Here is a 17,663-nt window from a genome sequence, read left to right on the forward strand (position 1 = left end):
CGCCCCATGCAGTCATGCCAGCCACATGACCTTGGAGGTGTCTATAGACAACGCCAGCTCTTTGGCTTAGAAATGGAGATGAGCACCAACCCCCAGAGTCGGTCACGACTGGACAACGTCAGGGGAAACCTTTACCTTTACCTAGACTCAAATGATCCAGTTCAAATAAGATAATTTAGATTATCTGCTTTGATAATCTGGATTCTGTGGCAGTATAGATCCAGTCTTAGAGTCATCATTGGCTGAGAACAACTTGAAAGCACACAAGGACAAAGTATTATATACATTGTTAATGATTACATTTTAATTAAATACCTGTATATTCACCAACCTATTCAGTAGGTGTTTTTCAAGATGGTATGTTATGATTACTCTTTCTTAACAGCCTATCTACTCCAGATTTGTTGTTAATTGCCAAAAGGGGTTTTATATTTAAAACTGCAGCATTCATTCGTTCTCAAAGTGTATAAGGAGAAGTAGACAGTCTGTAATGTGATTACCTTCTGCTTTTTCCCTGCAGGAATTCAGAGCAAAATCAAGGGAGTGGGATAAACAAGAAATGCTGTATCAAAACCATCTAGTTTCTTTAGATGCTCAACGGAAATTATTGTCTGAGAAATGTAATCTATTGCAGGTACTGTTCTTTTTGCTTTCAAAGAGGAATTGGAAGTAAATGGACCATGAGTCCTGGCAAAATACTTAACTAAAATCACACATTTTCTAAGCTTTGAAAAATGACTGTTAATATCATTGCAGATCAGGAACATCATGTTTGAAAATTCAGACAATGCAGGTACTTTAAAGTAGAAAAAAGCTGCATGTTGCATAAAAGTGTAAATGTCATTGTTTCCATTGTGGGAAGTGTGAGCTGGAAAATGCCCTGTGCTTACCATTTTCTCTGTAATAATGATGGGGCAGAGAGTTATCATTACTGTATATATATAGTGTCGGAAGGAACTTGGAAAAGTTGAATTTTTGGATTGTAATGTTCATAACCCTTCAACATGAGCACTAACTACATTGGCAAGGGGATTCCAAAAACATAACTTTTGCTATCTCTCTTAATGTTTAACTGACAAATCCTTTGAAGACCAAACTACAAAAGACTAAGGAGATGCATGGTATTTTCTCTAAAATAGTGTATATACTCATGTATAAATATAAACATTTTTTGCCAATAAATCAACCGAAAGAGACCTGGGTCAATTTATCTGCAGGTCAAGGCAAATACTATACCTTAACTCTCATAAAAAGGAGCCATCCGATTCTGTAAGGCTGGATCTACACTGCCGTATATCCCAGAATCTGATCCCAGATTATCTGGTTTGAATTGGATTATATGAGGCCCTTTCTACACTGCCATATAAAAATCCATATTATCTGCTTTGAACTGGATTATCTGGCAGTGTAGACACATATAATCCAGGTCAAAGAAGATAATGTGGATTATCTGCTTTAATAATCTGGATTATATGGCAGTGTAGAAGAGGCCTGAGGCTACACTGCCAGATAATCTGGGATAAACAGATCTGAGATCAGATCCTTGGATATAGGGCAGTGTTGATTCAGCTTGAACAGAGTGGTGAAAACTAACTACTTAGGGCCCTTCCACACAGCTATATAATCCAGAATATCAAGGCAGAAAATCCCACAATATCTGCTTTGAACTGGATTATCTGAGGCCCACGCATCTGAATAAAATTCCACATTTTCTGCTTTGAACTGAAATATATGGCAGTGTGGACTCAGATAACCCAGTTCAAAGCAGATATTGTGGGGTTTTCTCCCTTGATATTCTGGGTTATATGGCTATGTAGAAGGGCCATAAAGCCACAATGCCATATAATTCAGTTCAATGTGTATTTTATACAGCTGTGTGGAGTACTGGAGTACCAGGAGTACTGGTTTCTCTATCTTCCCTGCTGTAGCATCAATTCTGGCCTTCTTGAAGGCCTGGATGTGAAAATAGAGTACCAGTTGCATTCCCTCACCACAGAATGATCTTTGACATATCCAGAGGTCACATCACAATCCATAATTTTGGTTGACCTATACTTGAGCACATGCCAAAATGCATTTTCCCTGCTGTTGATAATAGCAGGTTCAGGAGAGCAGGTGGTTTGTATCAGGACATTGACCAGGGTAGAGGTTCCAGGAGACAGTTAAGCTTCCTTCTCTTAAGAGGCCTACCATGCTGCTAATCTTTCCCAGACCATGTGCTTCTCCTTGTGAGAGATACTTAAAAGTGGATTGCAGCGGAGATAACATACAAGAGGAGAAGGTGGAAAAATGGTGGAAGCAGGGTTCTAGCCTGGTTTCCAGGAAGCATGGAGAAAAACTATAAGCAGAAAGAGTTTCCAAACAAGTTTTGAAAGCTATTGTGCTGTGTATTCATGCTGAAAAGTAGGATGGCAGCAGATGTTTCTTGTGGTTTTTACTCCTGGGCATCACTGCATCTGTAGCTTAGTTTGAACACATGGGTAATTAAGACTTACACTGATGGAAGTCAAGGGACTATGCAAAAAGAAACTTAATCAACATCAGAATTTCAATTAAAATATATGTATAAAAGATTCTGAGGTAGAGACAGGAGAGTAGCTGTAAACATTAGAATTAATGCAGTTTGGCATCACTTTAACTGCCATGGCTCAATACTAAGGAATCCTGGGAGTTATAGTTTGGTGAAGCCAGCACTCTTTAGCAGGGATGGTTAAAGACCTTGCGAAACTGCAGTTCTTATGATTCCATAACATTGAGCCATGGCAGTTAAAGTAGTGTCAAATTGCTCTAACTCTACAGTGTAGATGCACCAGGATCAGAAATGGGAAGTTTGTCCTAACAAAGATTAAAATACAGACTGGCAACCCTTAGTTATTGGAACATCTACAATTTTTGTTACAACTCGCATGTCAGCTTTGCTTACAGACAGCTTGCCACTCTGGATTGTCGGCAGGAAATAGCATCTCTGAATAAACAAGGTCAAAGGGAAACTCTTTGGAGTATGGTATTTCTAAGACGGGAAAAGTATTTCAGAATGGGAAATGAAGACACAAAAATTCAACCAAATGGCAATTTTACATGAAGATATTTAGAACACCATGAACTACTTCCTTGTGACACATAATAGTGGCTGTATGGATGAGTCATGGAGGGTTGAAGTAGATGAGCTTGTCTTTTCACAGCCTCAGATGTGGAATGACATAGATAGTTGAAGTCAATGAGTTTTTCTTTTCACACCATCAGACGTGGAGTGACACAGATAGCTAGACATAACTTTTGACCAGAGACAAAAAGATTGAGGTGAAGTTGTTTTTGTCATTTATCTTTGAAGGTTTTAACTCAAGGTCAGCATAAGCAACTGAACAAAAAAGGTAGCTGAAAAGGAAAGAACATCCTATTATTCTCCTTCCCCAGCGAGAGCATAGCAGTAGCCCAGCTTGGATGGACTCTTTACTCATTTAAGATATTTATGTAATACCTTCTAATACTGATCTCAGGATAGCTTACAAAAAAATTGGAAATTAAAAATACACACAATAGCTGGGAACCAGCATCATGCTTGTGTAGTGGAAATCAATGTTCATGTAGTTCATGGTTGTGCTACCCCACCCTTTTGCTGAATATCAGTGTTGAGAAATTGATAGCATGTCTGCTAGTATCAGATAGTTTATGGAGAGCACTGGAAGACCACCCCAGAATAAGTAGCTGCATGTGAAATGTTAATTTCTGTGGAATTCCATCTACACCTGTGGTTCTTAACCTGTGGGTCCCCAGGTGTTTTGGCCTACAACTCCCAGAAATTCCAGCCAGTTTACCAGCTGTTAGTATTTCTGGGAGTTGAAGGCCAAAACATCTGGGGACCCCCAGGTTGAGAACAACTGATCTACACAAACATGAACTGAATGCATCTGTTACCTGATGGACAAAAAACTGCAACCACGTATGTAAGGAAACGTATATTTGTATGTGACACCAATGAGATTCTGGCCATTAAATCATTAAGCATATGAAAACAATAGTCCCAGTTAAAACTTAAAAGCAGAGATAAATTCAACAGCCTGTGAAAATTAAGAGATCTACTTCACATAGTCTTGAAATGACATTGAGTTAAGCACCAGGCAAGTATCTTTGAAGATATATTCCACAATAAGAGTGTCATAACAGAAAAGACTATTTTCCCCACAGCCACCTATTTGCACCTCACCTCACTTAAGAATAAACGCCATTTTTAAAAAAAATCTTAAACTTATGCAAGTACATGAAGAGACTGGTGATCCAGAGTCCTTGGTCCCAAGCCAGAAAAGTGAAGTTTAGATCCAGCACTTTGAGTCAAAAAAGACTAGTAGTTCAAGATGGGTCAAGTGCTATCCAAGAAGACTACTGATAACACTCTAAAATAGCATTGTTAAAAGTGACTTAAGATTCGATATTTTTCAAACGGACAAGGAAGTGTCTGGTACTTCTGCTTCCTCCACAATAAAATCTCATCTGAAGTATTTAATGACTTGTGTAAGATGTTCCATTGTACACTTTGCCTGGGGCTGGAAGCTACAAACCATGTACTTCACAAAAAGGATGTTGTTGGGAACCAGAAAACGTGATTATATTTTCCTGCATGGCAGGGGGTTGGACTGGATGGCCCTTGTGATATCTTCCAATTCAATGAGTCTGTGATTCTATGAGGCACTCGAATATTTTGTTTATTCCACAGCACATTCACAACCAAAACTATTTACAGTAAACTAATTGTGGCATTTTATTGCTAAATGGCACATACCACACTTTCATTAATAGTCCTGTAAATCAGAAGTTGGATAAACTTATAAGTAAATCAATCAATAAATGGGAATGCCTTCCTCTTTTTGAAGTTAAAGGGTAGGCCACTCTATCCAGACCATTAAGATAAAACTCCAGCTACTCTTCTATTTACATTATCCCTTAATTCAGAGCTTGGAAATTTCTTTTTTCAGATTGCAAAATCCCCAGCCAGCATGTCCCGTAGGTCAAGCAGCCAACTCAAGGAGTGATGAATTGTTCCATCCGCTGAATGATTCATTGCTCTTACTGATAGCTATGCCTGTAATGCCATTGTGTAGTAATATAACACAGAAAGAAACTATGCTGATCCATTTTTCCAGGCTTCCCTTCCCTCATCTTACCTTCCAAGCTTTGTCTTCTAGGAGTGTATAATTCTCCTCCATCTCCACAACTTCATAAACAAAAAAATTAGAGAATAAAAGCTCAAAATAGTCCCACTCAGAAGAAATAAGCATCTCTGAGGATAAAGAGCTCTTACTCATAAACATTTGAACACTAAACCTTTTAATGGTATGATGGAAGCCTGCCTCTAGTTTTGTTTTTGGTTCAAGGAAAAAGATGCTTCAGAAACAGTGACAGAGGCTCTATGGAGTTTCAAAAAATAAGCAGATTGGATGAGAACAACTCATAATGACATTGATGAAGGCTGCAAAATGCCTTCAATGATTAAGACTTGGATCAATTAGCAGCCCCCCCCCCATTTTCCTCTCTCCCAATAACAATCCAGTTGTGCTCACTGAATTATGGAGTACTAATTTAGAAGAACACACTAGAGATAATGGACTGGGTCACTCACATGTTCATATTTCATCCGCTGTCATCCCTTTTGATGTGGAGAAAGCATGAGTCAAGTGTTCTCCAAGAAACATCATAACCACAGAAGCAACACTTTTGTGTTAATCAGCTATCACAAATGCATTTCTATTCTTAAAAGCATATAAGAAATGTCTGATGAACTCAGCCAAATGAGGCAAGGTAGCAGGTGACCCAGAATTTACCTCTGTTTGTGGAGTGAGATGCACGGTATATGTGTGCATATACTGAAATGTTTTTGCTGTTAGTTATCACCTGGTAGCAGCAGTAAATCTGACTGGGACATAAAAATAATTGTGAGGAGGTAGAGCCAGCATGGTATGGTGCAGTGGTTTGTCCATTGAACTACAATCCTGGAGACCAGGGTTTGAATACCTGCTCAGCCATGAAAACCTGCCAGATAACCAGGCCCCTGCTATATTACCATATAATCCAGATTATCAAAACAGATAATCCACTTCAGTGGTTCTCAACCTTCCTAATGCCCTTAATACAGTTCCTCATGTTGTGGTGACCCCCAACCATAAAATAATTTTCATTTCTACTTCAGAACTGTAATTTTGCTACTGTTACAAATCATAATGTAATTATCTGATATGCAAGATGTATTTTCATTCACTGGACCAAATTTGGCACAAATACCCGATATGCCCAAATTTGAATACTGGTGGGGTTGGATGGGGGTTGATTTTGTCATTGGGGAGTTGTAGTTAACATACAATCAAAAAGCATTCTGAACTCCACCAAAAATGGAATTGAACCAAACTTGGTACACAGAACTCCCTTGAGCAATAAAAATACTGGAAGGGTTTGGTGGGCATTGACCTTGAGTTTTGGAGAGCACTGTGGACTCAAACAATGATGGATCTGGACCAAACTTGGCACGAATACTCAGTGTGCCTAAATGTGAACACTGGTGGAGTTTGGGAAAATAGACCTTGACATTTGGGAATTGTAGTTGCTAAGATTTATTGTTCACCTACAATCAAAGCGCCCCTTGAACCCCACCAATGATAGAATTGGCCAAATTGTGTTTTTGGTGGGAGGATTCGCCATCTGTTTCCAAAAAAGACAAGAAGGTCACCATAAATCAAAAATAAATTGAAGGCACACATCAACTGTGGGACATAGGACCTAAATACCATGAAGACATCAGATCCTGTCTGATTTTGGAAGTTTGGCAGAGTTTAGCCTGGCTAGTACTTGGATGGGAGGCCACTAAGAAATGATATAGTTGTGGAAAATAACTAACCACTCTCAGGTATTCCTTGCCTTGGAAAATCCTATGAAGTGTATGGCATCAAGCCAATGATAGACTTGAAAGAACATACATTGACACACAGAGAGTGAGACATAGCATCATGATCCAGGGCAGGTTGTATTAAATTCTACAAGGTGGGATGAAAGGAACTTTTAAGGCACAGGAGAGGATGATATGGAACTTTACCCTGCCTAAATTTAATTTCTGAGAATTGCTAATAACTATACATTTTTCTCATGATAGCATGGTTACTTCCTGTTTCATAACATCACTGCAAGGAAAGCAAAAACACAATGCTCTGTTTTAAATCATCATCTCACAGCCATTTTGGAAAAGTTAGAGGACTTTATTTAGTTTGTGTTGGAAATTGAATCTAAGGATTCTTCCAGACAGATAAAGGAGGCTGTGGTACTGGTCGCTGTGGTTTCAGTTTTCAAAAACACCATCCGAATGACATATCTCTTTTCCCAGATTAGTTTTTGGCAATTGTGTTCCCACTCTTACATGGGTTTCTTTTTCATTCTGAAACACACCAGAACACTGTGTTCTCATCTCCACTTGTATTTTTATTAGTTTTTTAGACTTATAGTGCTACAGAGTATCAGTGAGATGACACTTTTGAATTGTAACTGTAACTCTCAAAAATGTTTTGTTTTTTAATCAGAATGGAAAATTCAAATCATCTCAGCAAACCATATTCCAGTTTTTGAAAACCTTTGGAAAATCCCTAATTTAGATCCAGGAAAGCCGCATAAGCAGTCATTAAAAGTCTGAAACAAGTAAATATAGATTAGACAACAATTATCAAAATACAAGGAGCTAGCCAACCCCATTCTGCCATGCAGGAATACACAGTCAAAGCATTCCAAACAGATGGTCATTCAGTCTCTGTTTAAAAACCTCCAGAGAAGGAGATTCCACCATACTCTGAAGCAGCATATTCCAGTGTTTTTTTTTAAAATATAGTCTTTATTAAGATTTTCCATACAAGATGTGTAATAAAAAAAGACGAGGGTGGAGGGAGGGTAGGGGTGGGGAGAAGCAAGATTGGGGAGGGGCAGGGTAAGATGAAGGTAGGGAGTGGGGTAAGGGGGAAGAAAAACAAAAAAAACAAAAACAAAAAGAAAAACAAAGAAAAAAAGGGGGGGACCCGTAGGGAATATAAAAAATGACTTCCGAGTCCTGTCCGATGGGTATGTTCCTGTTTTCCGTATATCTTATCTTTTGTCTTCATTTGGCTCTTCGGGTTCTTTCAGTCAGATATCTTCTCCGGCTTGGTGTGGGTTGTTTTATCCTTTTATTTTTCTAATATAGATTGATGTAAAAAGATAGTTAACTATAATACCGCTTTTTAATAGTATGCATACATATTCCTAGTTTCTTAACAATTCTGCATGTATTTATTCACCTGTTGCCAATTAGTTTCTTTTCTTTGCTTGCCCTGGTATTTGGCTAGTAAGAATGTAAGCCTATCCATATTTTTAATTTCTGCTATCTTAATTAACCATTCTGTTTTTGAGGGTATTTCTTTTAGTCTCCAATATCTAGAATAAACAATCCTCGCTGCTGTTGTTAAATAGGTCATTATCTTCTCCTCGTTTGAACCTGCCTGCATTTCTGAGATTCCCAATAGGTACAGTTCTGGTTTTATAGGGACCCTAGTTTCCAAAATTGCCTGGATGCTTTCGTGGATTATCCGCCAAAATTCCCTAGCTTTTTTACATTTCCACCACATATGGAAAAAAGAGCCCTCCTCCCTTCCACATTTCCAACATCTGGTATTACTGTTTTTCTTGATCAGTCCAAGCTTCTTTGGTGTAATATGCCATCTATAGAATAGTTTCATCCAGTTTTCCTTTAGGTCAGATGCATATGTCAATTTCAATTTCCTGTTCCAACATGATTCCCATTCTTCTACTTGGATTGGCCTGCCAATATTCTTTGCCCATTTTATCATGCAGTTTTTAATATAATCCGGTTCTGTATCCCATTCCAATAATACCTTATAAATTTTTGTTATTAGTTTTCCTTCTGTGAAAAATATCCTGTCCCACAAGTTGTTTTTTGCCATAAATCCTACTGTTTTATCTCTTTTAAAATACTCCTTAAGTTGTGCATATTGCAACCATGATATTTTTAATTTGGCTTCTATCAATTCCTGTTGCGATTTTAATCTAAATTCTAAGTCTTCTTTTTTAAGTAGTTCATCGTATTTTGGCCAGTATTCCCATCCCATTAGTCTTCTCTGTACTGCCTCAATTGGTGAAATCCATGTAGGGGTCTTATTATATAATCTTGCTTTATATTTATACCATGTTTTTAAAAGCACTGGTCTAATCGGATGATTGTAAAAGGATTTTTCTATCTTACTTCTGTCATACCATAGGTATGAATGCCATCCGGCCCGGAGATCTGAACCTTCCACGTTTAAAATTTTCCTCTTCTCTAGTTTAATCCAATCTTTAATCCACATGAGATTGCACGCCTCATAATATAAGCTTAGGTTAGGTGCCCCGAATCCTCCTCTTCTTTTCTCTTCTGTTAAATATTTCATTTTAATTCTGGGTTTTTTCCCTTGCCATATAAAAATGCGCAAATCCTTATTCCACATTTTGAAATTTTTCTGGTTTCTAAGTATGGGTAAGCTTTGAAATAGGTACAGCATTCTTGGCAATACATTCATTTTAATCGTCGAGATTCTACCCCATAATGAGATTTTTGCATTTTTCCATTTATCCAAATCCCTTTTTATTTCTTGCCAGACTTTGTTATAATTATTTTGTGCTAATTGAATGTTTTTTGGTGTTATCGTGATTCCTAGGTACTTTATTTTTGAGGTTATCGTGATGCCCAGTTGGTTCGATATTAATTCCTGATGTTTTTAGTCATATTTTTTGTTAACGCTTCTGTTTTATTCCTATTAATTTTTAATCCAGCCAAATCCCCATATTGTCTGATTACTTCTATCCATTTCATCCCTGTATCGACTGGGTTCTCTATAAAGCAAATTAAGTCATCCGCATACGCTTTCACCTTATAATGCGTACCATGAATTTTTGCCCCTTGGAGCTCCTTATTTTCTCTGATATTATTCAACAAAATCTCTAATGTCATTATGAATATTAATGGTGAGAGGGGGCATCCTTGTCTTGTTCCCCTCTCTATCCTCACTGTTTCTGTTTCTCGCCCATTTACTCTAATTTTTGTCTTCTGGCTTTGGTAGATGGCCTCCAACGTATTCCTAAAGTAAAATCCCATATCTAATTCTTGCGTTAATAATTTGAAAAAATCCCAATTAACCCTATCGAAGGCTTTCTCCGCGTCGATCGCTAGAAAGAGTGCTTCTTTTTTATTGTTTTTCTCATAGTAGTCAATTAAGTCAATTACAGTCCTTACATTATCTTTTATCTGTCTGTTGGGCAGGAAGCCTACCTGGTCTTCCTTGATCCAATTTTTTAAAAATATTTTTAACCTTTCTGCCATGATACTGGAAAAAATTTTGTAGTCAACGTTAAGTAAAGAAATCGGCCTATAATTTTTTAGTTCTTCCTGAGCCGAATTTTCTTTATGAATCACTGTGATTAATGCCTCCTTCCACGAAGCTGGCATGCTGCCGCTTTCCTTAACGAGATTCATTATTTTCTGTAGGTGTGGTACAAGTTCTTTTTCATAGATTTTATAATAAACTGCGGAAAATCCATCCGGGCCTGGTGTTTTAGTTCCATCCAATTTTTTGATCGCCTGCACTATTTCTTTCTCAGAAATTTCCTCATTAAGTGTTGTCCTATCTTCTTCGGTTATCTTTTGTAAATTTAATTTCCCTAAATACTCAGTTATTTTTTCCTTATCTACCTGATCTTTCTTATACAAATCCTCATAAAAGATTTTAAATTGGTTCAAAATCTCCTTTTCCTCTACGAATTCTTTGTCCCTTACTTTAATTCTAGTAATATAAGTTGCATCTTTTTTTTTCCTTAATCTTCTAGAGAGCCACTTCCCCGGTTTGTTTGCATTCTCAAAATGGGTTTGTTTTATGAATTTTAATTGGTTTGCTCTTTGTTCTAGTTCTAAGTGTTCTCGTTCTTTTTGTCTAAGTTTAAGTTCTTGTGCTATCTTTAGATTTTTGGGTTCCACTTTTAATTTCTTTTCTATTTGTGTTATTTTGTCTATAATCTGATTCAACTGTTCTTGTTTCTCTCTCTTTTTCCGTGCTCCTTGTTGTAAAAAGTAACCTCTCATTGTGGCTTTACTCGCGTCCCAGATTATGAAAGGGGGTGTCTCATGCTTATTATTAAGCTTAAAAAATTCCTCTAGAATCTTCCTATTCCTCTCTATATCTTCTTTCTTTTTCAATAAGTTTTCATCTAGTTTCCACCTCCAGCTATTTTCTTTTTGGTTTATTGTTAACTCTAGGGGGCAATGATCTGAATACTGCCGTGGGAGAATAGTAACTTTCTTGACACACAGTGTTATTGGTTTTGATACCTACACCATATCTATACGGGACCAACTTTTGTGTCTCTCTGAAAAAAAAGTATAGTCCCTTTCTTTCTCGTGTTGCCACCTCCAGATGTCCACCAGATCGTATTCCCTTTTGAAATTTTGAAATTCTCTAGATAATGTTCCTTTATTTTTTCTAATTTTGTTTCCTTTACTTGGGTTTTTATCTATCTCACTATTTAGTACTCCATTAAAGTCGCCCATCACTATTAGATTATCAAATTCCTTACCTCCTATCAATTCTTTTAATCTTTTAATAAATGATGATTTACTGTCATTAGGGGCGTAAATATTACATAATAATATTCTGGTTTTTTCTATTTCGATAGTGATACCTAAGATCCTACCCTCATTATCTTTGAATGCTAATTGAGCAGGGATATTGGAGTTAATATATGTCACTACTCCCCTTTTCTTTTGAATATCTGATGAAAAAAATTCTTGACCTAATCTTTGTTGGATTAATAGTTTAGTATGATCTCGTTTAATGTGTGTCTCTTGAAGAGAGATTATGTCATAATTAGATTTTCTTAATGAGTCCATTATATTATTCCGTTTTTGGGGGGCATTCAGACCGTTCACGTTACAACTATAAATTTTAATTTTCCTTTTCATGTTGATTCCTCACCGCTTTCACTTTCTCCTTCTCCTTCCTCTTCTTCCTCTGAACGTGATATTAGGTTCTCCTCCCTTTCAGTATCTGCTGCCAATTCGTCGTCCATCGTTATGTCCCTTCTTCTTTCTACTCCTTGTCTCAATAGATCCTTTGGGTCTATCTGAGTTAGTATGTCTCCCTCCGTAGAGTGCTGAGCTTTTTTATTTGGTTTCTTACGTCTGTTGTCTCCTTCATTATGTCGTTCTGAGCCTTTCTCCTCCTCCATTTCCTTCTTTAATTTTTGATAGAAGTGTTCGGCTTTCCCTTCCGACGTTATCCAGAATTTTTGTCCCCTATAGGTAGTCATAAGTCCTTCAGTCCTCTCCCACCTGAACCTTAAATTGTGTTTTTTTAATTCGTCAGCCAAGAATAAGTATTTTCTTCTCCTATTCAGAGTTTCGGTGGGATATTCCTTCAAGATTGCTATCTTTTTGCCTTTAAATATTACTGGTTGGTCATTGTTTGCCTTCAAAATTTCATCTCTAAATATTTTTTTTGTGAAATTCACTATTACATCTCGTGGAGTTTTGTTTCTTTTCGCATAGTTGGTGTTAATTCTGTAGACCCGATCTGTTCTGTCCTCTGCTTCTTCTATTGGACACTGGAGCATGTTCGATATTATTTCAATTGTTGTTTTTCTTATATCTTCTTTTGAGTCCTCCCATATGTTGCGGAATCTCAGTTGGTATTCTAGTTCTTTCGATTCTATCCTTTCTTGTTTGTCTTCTAATTTGCTAGTCCTTATGTCCATTCTCTCCACCTCCCTCTGTATTTTGTCATGTGCTTCCCTAAGTTCCTTTTTATCGCGTTTCAGTTCTTTAAGATCCTGATTTAGACTTTCAATCTCCTGTTTCATTCCCTTCAGTTCCGCTTTAATTTCTTTCTTAAAATCTAGCATCTGTTCTTGCGCGATTTTTTGATATGCATCTTGCTTCTCTTGCATGCGTTGGAGTTCTCTCAAAATTGTTTCTGTCATTTCCCTCACTTGGCTCTCTTCTGAGATGGATGCTCTTTTTTGAGTTATTTGAATTGTTTTTAAGTCCTTAGCCTCTTTCTCGCTTCTCAATCTATAAGCCATCTCTATTTCTTTTATGATGTAATCACAATCTTTCCTATCTCTCTTTAAATATCGCTAGTTTTCTCCTTATTATATATTTTATAAGTTTCTCTGTGCTCACCTTCCCCTTCTATCGGGGCCTTTCACTCTCCGATGGATCTGTTTTTACTTTTTTTTATTTCTGTCTTCCGGTCTGTATATTTTGCCTCTAGTCTTCAAATCGGGCCTTTTATTTGTTTTATTTTGTTTTGTTTTGTTCTGTCTTTGGTTTTGTTTTCTCGCGAGTTTTCCCGACCTCGCGATTCTCCTCCTTTTGCTCTCTCGCGGCTTCTCACTATTGCGTGAGCCCTGCGTCCGCTGGGTCCTCTCGCCTCCCTCTCTTTGTTCTGAGTTCCTTCCGGGTTTGGCTTCAGGGACCTCGCCACTCCTCTCGCTCAACCATGGCGTTTCCAAGGTCAGGCTCGTCTAGTCGCCATATTCTTTTAATTCTTTTAATTCCTTTAGTTTCTCTGGGGCTTTAGGGTTTAGGGTCTTCAACCCCTGCCCTTCTTAAATATTTCCTATTTTTTGGAGGGGGTTATCCCTTAATTTGTATGTATATATTTGATGTCCCTTAATCCGCTCGTGGCTTTTCCCGGCGCTCAGTCCCAGTCTTTTCTGCGTTCCCTCCACCTCTTTGTAGTTCCCGCTAGAATCCTTAAAGACAAATATCAATTCCGCAAATGAAGTGTCTTACCCTTCGTCCATAAGACTCTCTCTTTTTTTTTTTCTGTGCGTGTCTGAGTTCTTGATTGGGAGTATGCGTGGGGACGGAGATATGCCGTGCGGTATCCCTCGCCGGCTCGCCAACTCCGCGGTCCGCCGTACTCTGGGGCACCCGAAGTACCGGACCCTTTCAGGGCTCCCCCTTGATGAGGGAGACCCCTTTTAGGCCGTCGGCCGGGGCCCTGAGTTCCGCTGTCTCTCTGCTGTAAACCGCCAGAGAGAGGGAGCATTCGCTCTACCCAACCGCATTGGAGTGGCTGGTCCTCTGATGGAGCCTCAGAGTGACCGTCTCTCCGCCATCTTCCACGCACCGGAAGTCCATATTCCAGTGTTAATTAGCTCTTACTGTTAAATTTCCTCATATTTAGGTGGAACCCTTTCGCTTGCAGTTTGAATCCATTGCCCCATGGTCTGGAGCAGCAGAAAGCAGCAAGCTTTCTCCCTCCTCTGCTTGGCATCTTTTCAAAAACTTAAAAGATGTCTGTTATGAGGTCCACTCTTAAACGTCTCTTCTTCAGGCTGAACATACTCAGCTCCATAAGCCACTCCTTTTAGGGCTTGGTTTCCAGTTCTTTAACCATTTTGGTCGTCCTTCTCTGGACACGTTTTGGCAATATCCTTCTTGAATTATGGTGCCCAGAACTGGACACAGTATCTCCTGTTCTCAAGTGTCAAAATGTTTGCCGCAGTGTAACTATCTGCATAGAAGTCTATGTTTGCAAATTCACTGAATAGAAGATGTATGTCTGGCCAAGGAAATGCAATATATGCAACTTCTTGTTTTCCAGAGGCAAACACAGAATTATCAAATCCAGATACACTATCAAAGGCCCAAAGCAGAAGATACAGATCCTGGCAACCAGTGCAAAACTGAACATGTCGGTGTTCAGTGTGATGATTTGCCTGAGCCCGTAGACAGGAGTGACCTCTTTATGGAGAAACTTCAGTCAACTGTGAGTGAAATTGCAGAAAGCAGGAATAGGTTGCAAGAGGAAAATCTAAAATTCCGTCAGGAAGTAAAAATGTACCAGAGGAGGTGCCAGGTAAGGAGGGGCAAACTGTTACAATTGAGAGAGCTGCTTTGCAATATTTGATGTGAAATATGGGTCTAGCTGATGTTCAAGGTTGGTTGTAAAACATCTAGTGGAATTTGTGAATGTTGGGAATGTTGTGGTTGGACGAGTTTCAAGTGAGAGATTCAAATACTGTAATATACATGCATAAGTCTAGAAATTTTAGTTAAACTAAACCAAAAAAATCTGAGTTGACTTGTGGGTCAATGTAAGTACTGTTACTCATAAAAAACCCCATTCTCCAACTATAGTGTTGAAAGGTGAGAGCCTTCTCCATCCCAGTAGAAGCCAAAAGAAGCAGCAAGCCCTTTCTAAATCTCTCCACCGTGGCCTTATTGAATGTCTGGGTAAGAAAATAGTGGTGGTCAGGGGTAACTTGTCCCGCAGGCTTTTGCCTCTGTTTGAAATGACCTTTGACTTATCTACAGATCATATCAAAATCCTTAATTTTGACCCCAAAACCTGTCTTCGCCTCATTCATGAGGCTAATTTATATATGAGTATATCTATATATATAAATGAGTGATGGCATCACGGCGACCCACAAAACAACAAAACTACAGGCCCCCCAACCTCCAAATTTGACAACACAACCCATAATCCACACCTCTAGGTTGATACAACAAAAAGAAAAGAAAAATAAAGTCCTAATTAGAGGGAAAGAAATAATTGTTTTTATCCAATTGCTGCCAGTTAGAGGACTAATCTCTGCCCACTTGGTCTCCTAGCAACCAACTCAGCCCAGGGGACAGGCAGATTTAGGCCTCAGGCCTCTTCCACAGATTATCTAATTTGCACTGGATTATATGGCAGTGTAGACTCAAGGCCCTTCCACACAGCTATATAATCCATTTATAATCTTATTATCTGCTTTGCACCAGATTATCTTGACTCCACACTACCATATAATCCACTTCGGTGTGCATTTTATACAGCTGTGAAGAAGGGGCCTCATATAATCCAGTTCTAAGCAGATAATATAAGATTATAAATATACGGTGGAGTCTCACTTATCCAACATAAACAGGCCGGCAGGATAAGTGAATATGTTGGATAATAAGAAGGGATTCAGGAAAAACCAATTAAACATCAAATTAGGTAACGATTATACAAATTAAGCACCAAAACATCATATTATACAACAAATTTGACAGAAAAAGTAGTTCCATACGCAGTAATGCTATGTAGTAATTACAGTACAGTCTCACTTATCCAACACTCACTTATCCAATGTTCTGGATTATCCAACGCATTTTTGTAGTCAATGTTTTCAATATATCATGATATTTTGGTGCTAAATTCATAAATACAGTAATTACTACATAGCATTACTGCGTATTGAACTACTTTTTCTGCCAAATTTGTTGTCTAACATGATGTTTTGGTGCTTCATTTGTAAAATCATAACCTAATTTGATGTTTAATAGGCTTTCCCTTAATGCCTCCTTATTATCCGACATATTAGCTTATCCAACATTCTGCCAGTCCGTTTATGTTGGATAAGTGAGACTCCACTGTACTGTATTTACAAATTTACCACTAAAACATCACAATGAATTTAAAACACTGACTACAAAAACATTGATTATGAAAAGGCAGACTGCGTTGGATAATCCAGAACATTGTATAAGCGAATGTTGGATAAGTGAGATTCTACTTTAATATGATATAATTACTGGGATAGAATAATGCAGAACAATATAATCTCTAAAACCAGGACAGTATAATAAAGACCAAGTCTGAAAGCAGGGAAATTGGAAATTCCACAAAGGAAACAATCAGGGCCAGCTAACACCTCCCAAGAAAGGATTCTTCCAGAAAGGAAGCTGAGAAGGGAGTGAAGAACTGTGTATTACCAAAGTCATTATTATTACTATCATTACTATTATTATTATTATTATTATTATTATTATTATTATTATTATTCTGTTGCGGTCAACCGTGAAAATGAATACAATCCGACTCCAAGTATTCAAAAACACTAAAATCAGAATATATAAAAATTAATGTGGTATAATAAAACAGAACAATACAATCTCTAAAATCAGAACACTAAATAAAGAACAACACTCTGAAAACAGGGGAAACAATCAGGGCCAGCTAACATCTCCCAACAAAGTATTCCCATCATCAAAGTCTGGCAAATCCTCTGTTTTCTCAGGGCCACAGACAGTAGAAGCACATAAAACATCGCAAAGAACACCACTCTGAAAACAAGGGAATTCCTGACAGGAAACAATCAGGGCCAGCTAACACCTCCCAACAAAAAATTCACTCAGGGAGGAAACAGCCAGGCTTTAAAGCTGCAAGGCCATTACATGCTAACCATTTCCCCTAATTGCAGCATTCATACTTGCCTCCAACAGACAAAAAAAAAAACAATCAGAAATATTGTGTATTCACAACCTTTAGGAAATAATATCCCCTGATGGCGCAGCAGCGTGTTAAAGCACTGAGCTGCTGAACTTCTGGACCGAAAGGCCATAGGTTTGAATTGGGGGAGCGGAGAGAGCCCCCACTGTTAGCCCCAGCTTCTGCCAACCCAGTTCAAAAACATGCAAATGTGAGTGCATCAATAGGTACTGCTTCGGCGGGAAGGTAACACCGCTCCATAAAGTCATCCCACATGACCTTGGAGGAGTCTACAGACAACGCCGGCTCTTTGGCTTAGAAATGGAGATGAGCACCAACCCCCAGAGTCAGGGGAAAACGTTTACCCTT

General features: G+C 38.3%; 1 protein-coding gene across 2 annotated transcripts in view; it reads left to right on the forward strand.

Moving 5' to 3' along the window:
* The window catches only part of deup1 (deuterosome assembly protein 1), an 83,035-nt gene that overhangs the window by 27,863 nt on the left and 37,509 nt on the right, over positions 1-17,663 (forward strand). For both annotated transcript variants that reach the window (XM_062974540.1, XM_016992686.2), the window contains 2 exons: positions 521-634; positions 14,658-14,912. In XM_062974540.1, coding sequence (XP_062830610.1) covers positions 521-634; positions 14,658-14,912 — 369 coding nt within the window. The remainder of the gene's footprint in view (positions 1-520; positions 635-14,657; positions 14,913-17,663) is intronic.

Source organism: Anolis carolinensis, chromosome 3 (genome assembly GCF_035594765.1).
Source record: "Anolis carolinensis isolate JA03-04 chromosome 3, rAnoCar3.1.pri, whole genome shotgun sequence".
Classification (NCBI taxonomy): domain Eukaryota; kingdom Metazoa; phylum Chordata; class Lepidosauria; order Squamata; family Dactyloidae; genus Anolis; species Anolis carolinensis.